Below are 7,557 nucleotides of genomic sequence, written 5' to 3' on the forward strand. Positions count from 1 at the left end.
GAAGCCCGTGTTAAACAGGGGACCACACCTGCACACACACACACACACACACACACACACACACACACAAACACACGGACACACACACACACACACACACAGAGATTAGCGGAGAAGATGCTGTCTTCCTCCGCTACATCAGGCTACAATGAGCTCCTTTTCCCTCTTTGGTATTCTACGTGTCATTGTTTTTACTCCCCTGGAGTTACGCCTTGTGTCCAATGAGGTATGTGTAGTAATTTCTTGTGTGTAAATATGTATGTAAAAGCATAACTGTCAATCTGTGTTGCTTATTTATTCATGTGTTCTCTGTGAGAATAGTATTTCTGTAATTTATGTGATTTCTGTTGTATTGTATTTGACGCCATCAAGGAAGACATAATAAAACCAATAAATGCCGGTAAACAAGAACGCCTTGTCTACCTGGAGGGTGCTACACCTTCACCTGACACTACCTGAGTCATATTATTCTCAGGTAACTTTTACTTGATTACAGTTTTTGGCTACTCCACCCACCTCTGCGCATGAGGCGGTACTAATCCGCAATGGAAAACGGACGCACAGTGCATCGAGCCGGGCTGTTACCGGCGGTGGAACAACGCTACAGGTGTGTGATGCTGTTGCTGCGTGCGGGGATGCGGGGAGGTTTACCATAACGGGCCCAGCTGCACCGCCGTCCTTCCCGGCAGACTTCCATGACAGCTACAAGGCAGCGTGTCTGCAGGAAACACAAGAAAAGGAAAGGATTCATTTTCATCCACGTTAACTGCAGCTTCCTGTCCTCGTTCTCTGCAGACGACTCAACCTGACTCCTGCACACACAACTGATGCTCCCAACTCCTTAATAAGGAAGAAATCCCAATAATGAACCCTGACAAGGCCCACCTGGGGGGGGGGGGGGGGGGGGGGGGGACTACCTTGTGAAGCTCATTGATGCTGCAAAACACTGCATAGTGCTGCATAGTGCTGCAAACACCAAGGGTTTGCAGCACTATCAAAAAAGCAAAAAAGCCCAGGCTGTCTGGGAGATATCAGTCAAATCGTCAGGAACACAGTTCATAATCTTAAATAACATATAGCATGTAGCAGAGTAAGAGCAGAGCTAGAGTCTGTGCTGGTTTGACTCTGAATTTCCAATAAATCTGAATTTTGTGATTTTGTAGGTCTTAACTTGAGGTACTTGTACTTAAGTATTTCCATTTCTGTCTACTTTTGACATGTCCTCCACATCTTTAGAGTGACATATTGTACTTGTTACTACTTACCATTAATACACCTTTGGTTACTTTAAAGATTCACATTCCCAGGGACAATTTGACAAGCTACCTAACAGAATATAAAGAGATTGTCTTTACTTTGAAGAAACTAGAATATAAGACATGTTTTCAGTTATTTCACGCTTTTTAATTACATAATTCTACATGTGTTCATTCATAGTTTTGATGCCTTGAGTGATAATCTACAATGTAAATAGTCATGAAAATAAAGGAAACGCATTGAATGAGAAGGTGTGTCCAAACTTTTGGCCTGGACTGTAGGTCGAGGGCAGGTTTGAGTCGCGCTTGCGTCATAGAGCAAGTAGTTAGCATATAAGATGCTAATGAGAGACTTCTGTAACGTCTGAAGTAGCCTCCGAGATGCTACCGAGAGACTTCTGCAACGTCTGAAGTAGCCTCCGAGATGCTAACGAGATGCTAACGAGATGCTAACGAGAGACTTCTTTCACGTCAACCCAGTAAAAATTGACCTACTTAACCAAGTTGGTTCACTGCTAGCTTAACTACAAGTTAGCATCAAACACAACAAAGGCTGTCAGTTGAATGGTGTTTTGAGCTAACGTTAGCATCAAACTAGCATAGCTAGCTACAACGTTTCTGAAATGATTCCCATCTTCTGTTATTCTTTGTAATGATAAAACTTTGTTATTTCATGGATTTCACTATGACGGTTATGCCGTAAAACCGTTTAAATCTGAGCATGCGCGACTCAAATCTGCACTCTCCTCCCATTGGTCGGTGACCCCGGTGTCTCGGTGAACTCACCGTCCACCATGTTTCCCGGTCTGAGGAAGACTCTCTCCTCGCACCACTGGCAGTGGAGCAGCTTCCGTAGCTTCTTGGCCGACTCGTCCGCCTGCGTTGGACCTCGGAGAACCCGCACCACCACCAGGACGAAATGCTCCAACGCCACCGCCAGCAGGACCTCGATGCCTTTGTTACAGCGAGCCGCTGCCCTGCAACACAATAAATATCTTATTATAACATGAACCTTTGTTACAGCGAGCCGCTGCCCTGCAACACAATAAATATCTTATTATAACATGAACCTTTGTTACAGCGGGAGGAATCAAGATGTCTTTTATTAAGTAAAATTATCTTGTTAAAATATCTTATGTGAGAATTTTTTGTTATAACGTGAAAATATCTTATTATGGGAAACTATCTCCTTGTAACATGAAAATATCTTTAAAAATGGGAAAATATCTTGTTATAATATAAAAATATCTTTAAAAATGTGAAAATATCTTGTTATAATATAAAAATATCTTGTTATAATATGAAAATATCTTGTTATAATATAAAAATATCTTGTTATAATATAAAAATATCTTGTTATAATGTGAGAATATTTTGTTATAATATAAAAATATCTTGTTATGGTAAACTATCTCCTTGTAACATAAAAATCTGTTAAAGTGTGAAAATATCTTGTTATAATGTGAAAATATCTTGTTATAATATAAAAATATCTTGTTATAATGTGAAAATATCTCGTTATAATGTGAGAAAATCTGTTAAAATGTGAAAATATCTCGTTAAAATGTGAGAAAATCTGTAAAAATGTGTAAATATCTCGTTATAATGTGAGAAAATCTGTTAAAATGTGAAAATATCTCGTTATAATGTGAGAATATCTGTTAAAATGTGAAAATATCTTGTTATAAAGTGAGAATATCTCGTTAAAATGTGAAAATATATAGTTGTGTGTGTCCTACCGGGCCACGGTGGCGACCACCATGCGAGCGGCCAGCTCTCTGTAGTACTCGGTGCGGACGATGTGGCAGCCGTAGTGGCGCAGCGTGACGTTGGGAGACTTGGCGTACAGAGAGCTGGTGTCGGTGGACGTCACGGAGACGATGCCCAGGTTACGCACGTTCCTGAACGCAGCGTCCAGGTAGTTCACCGCCGTGCCGAACGGGTCCAAGTGGCTGGAAGAGTCCAGAGATCAAAGGGAAAGAGTCAATCATTGTCAACTGTCAACATTTTGTCACTTTCTTCAACATTTTCCATTTCAATTCAATTTTATTTATAGTATCAGTTCATAACAAGAGTTATCTGGAGACCCTTTACAGATAGACCAGGTCTAGACCACACTCCAGAATCTACAAGGACCCAACAGTTCTAGTAGTTTCCTCCAGAGCAAGCAACAGTGGGACAGGGGTGAGGAAAAACTTCCCTTTAGGTAGAAACCTGGAACAGACCCAGACCCAGACTCAGGCCCAGGCCCAGGCCCAGACTCAGACCCAGACCCAGACCCAGACCCAGGCCCAGGCCCAAGCCCAGGCCCAGACTCAGACTCAGACTCAGACTCAGACTCAGACCCGGGCCCAGACCCAGGCCCAAGCCCAGACTCAGGCCCAGACTCAGGCCCAGACTCAGACCCGGGCCCAGACCCAGGCCCAAGCCCGGACTCGGGCCCGGACCCAGACCCGGGCCCAGACCCAGGCCCAGGCCCAGACCCAGACCCAGGCTCTTGGTAGGCGGTGTCTGACGACCGGTTGGGGTTAGAATGAAGAGTGGCAATAACAGTCCCAAAAAATAGTAGTTTGTAGTAGTTCATGGCATTTTGTCACTTTCTTCAAGACACGTGTTTGGGTGGAAAAATGCGATAATTTTGAGAAAAGTGACAAAATGTTGACAAAAAACTTTTTTTCTTCAAGACAACTACAAAATATTGAAAAAAGTGACAAAAACTTGAAGAAAAAAAGCCACTAAAACCTTGAAATGGGGAAGGGGGGGTGGGAGGGGGGTCTGACCAATACGCAAAATCCCAAATCTTCATTCTTACATGTAGTCGAAGGGCCACAGGTGCATGGTGACGTTGGCGTCCATCTTGACGACCTCCACCGTGGCAACGGGGGACCCCTCCACTTTGCTGGTCGCCCCGTCGGGCCCCCGGGGGCCCCGCGAGCCCCCGTCCACCCGGATGTTGTTGAGCTCGCAGTTCTCTTTGATCATTTTCACGCACGTGTCGCTGATGTCGGTTATGGTCACTTTGACGGCCGTACGAAGGTGCTTCGCCCACTGGAGGCCCATGATCCCTGAGAGACACACGGGAGTCATAACGGAGTCACAATAGAGTCATAACAGAGTCATAGGTGTCATAACAGAGTCATAGGAGTCATAACAGAGTCATAACAGAGTCATAATAGTCATAACAGAGTCATAGGAGTCATAACAGAGTCATAATAGTCATGACACAGTCATAGGAGTCATAACAGAGTCATGGGAGTCATAACAGAGTCATAATAGTCATGACACAGTCATAGGAGTCATAACAGAGTCATAACAGAGTCATAACAGAGTCATAACAGAGTCATAGGAGTCATAACAGAGTCATAATAGTCATAACAGAGTCATATGAGCCATAACAGAGTCATAACAGAGTCATAGGAGCCATAACAGAGTCATAGGAGTCATGACACAGTCATAGGAGTCATAACAGAGTCATAACAGAGTCATAACAGAGTCATAGGAGTCATAACAGAGTCATAATAGTCATAACACAGTCATAGCAGTCATAACAGAGTCATAGGAGTCATAACAGAGTCATAACAGAGTCATAATAGTCATAACAGAGTCATATGAGCCATAACAGAGTCATAACAGAGTCATAGGAGTCATAACAGAGTCATAGGAGTCATAACAGAGTACTTAACAGAGTCATAATAGTCATAACAGAGTCATAGGAGTCATAACAGAGTCATAGGAGCCATAACAGTCATAATAGTGTCATAACAGTGTCAAAACAGAGTAATAACAGAGTCATAATAGTCATAACAGAGTCATAACGGAGTGTCACCTGTGGCTCCGAAAGCATCGAGACACTCAATTGGGTTTCTCTCCTCGGCCAGAACCGCCAGCGAACAAAACACCAGCTGCCTGTAACACACACACACACGCACACACACACACACACACACACACACACACACACACACACACACACACACACACACACACACACACACACACACACACACACACACACACACACACACACACACACACACACACACACACATACACACACACACACAGTTAAAGTGTGTAGACACCTTCCCATTAACAGTTATTCTCCTGGTTTTGTATAAGACCTAGGTGAGCGTACTTCCTCAAGAAAATGTTACATTTTTCAATGAAAAAAAACACAATTTCCCCACACGTTTTGTGTCTATTTGTGTTATTTTGTTTCTTTTTCTGTCCTTTCTGTTTCCTTTGGGGTTGTTTTGGGTCTCTGTGGTCATTTGGCGTCTCTTTAGAGTCAGTTTGTGTCCGTTTGTAGTAGTTTTGATTCTTTTTTTCACATCATTTAGGACCGTTATCACCATATCTGTGTCTACAACGATGAAAAAGCTAGATCAGATGATGAGTACCCCTTCAGGACCAAACTCGCTACACGTCCAACTACAGTCATTAGATTTGAGAGAAGTCTTTTTGTTACATTTATTGGGCTTATGGGCTGCACCTTAACCCTCCTGTTGTCCTCGGGTCAAATCTGACCCCTTTAGAAACGTCTATATCTGAAATATGAGTTTATTTTTAACCAAATTACCATAAAAAATGGATTAGATTCCTTCCAACGCTCTTTATAAATACAACTAATCACTTTCATTCCTCTGATCTTAACTATTAGTCACAATAATTCATAATTTCTGCTTCTTGAACTCAAATATTAGGTATTATTCTGTATTAATGAGGTTTATTGACCATGAATTCCAAAAAGTAGTGTAAAACTAGTAAGATGGTGGTGGTGAAAACAAACAAAAAAGTATGAAAAAGAACAAAATTGTCAGATTTTTGTCCGTTTATGACCCGGGAGGACAACACAAGGGTTAACCTGATGATGGAAGGGAAACCCCTGCACGTACAACACATGAGGAAGTAGTACTGTACGTAGAGATGTTTGTAAGAAGCCGACCTGTTGGGCTTCATCTTGCGGTTGAAGTAGGTGTCGCTCTTCTGCGGCGTGGTGTGGTTCGGGAGGAGCTGAACGTTGGTTCCCAGTTCCTTCATGATTTCATACGCCTGGCCGGACGGAGCTGCCGACACATTTAACACATTTAACACATTTAACACATTAAACACTTTAAACATCACACAGAAACATCACCACGCCATCATGTGTTGCATAAGGTGAATGAAATCTCTGGGGAATAACAAACTCAAACTTTCTGGAAGTCCAACACACAATTTGTTTTAAAAGGAGAACTATTACAGGTTCATACTTGCATTTTCTGCTTTTCTGTGTTTTTTTACTGCAACATGTATTTAATGTTCAGCGGATCACGTTGTTACGAGTCGGTGCGAGTGGTTTTCGGTGCGAGTGGTTTTCGGTGTGAGTGGTTTTCGGTGCGAGTGGTTTTTCGTGCGAGTGGTTTTCGGTGTGAATGGTTTTTGGTGTGAGTGGTTTTCGGTGCGAGTGGTTTTCGGTGTGAGTGGTTTTTGGTGTGAGTGGTTTTCGGTGCGAGTGGTTTTCGGTGTGAGTGGTTTTCGGTGCGAGTGGTTTTCGGTGTGAGTGGTTTTCGGTGCGAGTGGTTTTTGGTGCGAGTGGTTTTCGGTGTGAGTGGTTTTCGGTGCGAGTGGTTTTCGGTGCGAGTGGTTTTCGGTGCGAGTGGTTTTCGGTGCGAGTGGTTTTCGGTGCGAGTGGTTTTCGGTGCGAGTGGTTTTCGGTGCGAGTGGTTTTCGGTGCGAGTGGTTTTCGGTGTGAGTGTTTTTTACCCGGCTCGTCGAACGGCACGTCTGTGCTCCCGGAGTAGCTGGCCTCCGTCTCTCCTTTGTTGACGTGTCTCTTCAGGTGGCTGACCATGTCCGTCTTACGGGCGATGGTGACAGAACACACCACGCAGTGGTAGTGGGCCACGTGTCTCCCCGAGGCCTGGACACACACAGATCAGGGAGGGGAAAACATTTAGGGCTGAAAGAAGACAAGACTGCAGCTACATGCTACAAGCAGCTACATGCTACATGCAGCTACATACTACATGCTCTCTCCACCCCCCCCCCCCCCCCCCCCCCCCCCCCCCCCCCCCCCCAGACAGGTTGCGTGTCACATTTGTCACCTGGTCTCCACCGGGGCCGGTCTTCAGGTTCCTGCAGGGCAGGTGGCAGATGCACATCCTCTGGCCTGTTACAGGTCGACAATAAGGAATTAGGAATTATGATCTGATGGTTTCCTGAGACTTAGATATCAGTAGATCTAAGACTTGGTTTTAGGAGTAGGGTTAGAGTTAGGTTATGGTTAGGGTTAGGGTGAGGGTTAAGGTTAGGCATTTAG

The 7,557-nt window shown here is 44.1% G+C and overlaps 1 protein-coding gene across 1 annotated transcript in view; it reads right to left on the bottom strand.

Annotated features, from left to right (window-relative positions):
- Positions 1–7,416, bottom strand: part of trmt1l (tRNA methyltransferase 1-like) — a 7,747-nt gene extending 331 nt beyond the window's left edge. Inside the window, exons 1-9 of the mRNA XM_034882129.1 lie at positions 7,343–7,416; positions 7,002–7,158; positions 6,202–6,322; positions 5,083–5,162; positions 4,069–4,321; positions 2,996–3,208; positions 2,043–2,233; positions 652–718; positions 6–28 (exon numbers count right to left, since the gene is read on the bottom strand). Coding sequence (XP_034738020.1) covers positions 6–28; positions 652–718; positions 2,043–2,233; positions 2,996–3,208; positions 4,069–4,321; positions 5,083–5,162; positions 6,202–6,322; positions 7,002–7,158; positions 7,343–7,399 — 1,162 coding nt within the window. The 5' untranslated portion in view covers positions 7,400–7,416. The remainder of the gene's footprint in view (positions 1–5; positions 29–651; positions 719–2,042; positions 2,234–2,995; positions 3,209–4,068; positions 4,322–5,082; positions 5,163–6,201; positions 6,323–7,001; positions 7,159–7,342) is intronic.
- Between the last annotated feature and the right edge of the window lie 141 nt (positions 7,417–7,557).

This window comes from Etheostoma cragini, chromosome 9 (genome assembly GCF_013103735.1).
Source record: "Etheostoma cragini isolate CJK2018 chromosome 9, CSU_Ecrag_1.0, whole genome shotgun sequence".
NCBI lineage: Eukaryota > Metazoa > Chordata > Actinopteri > Perciformes > Percidae > Etheostoma > Etheostoma cragini.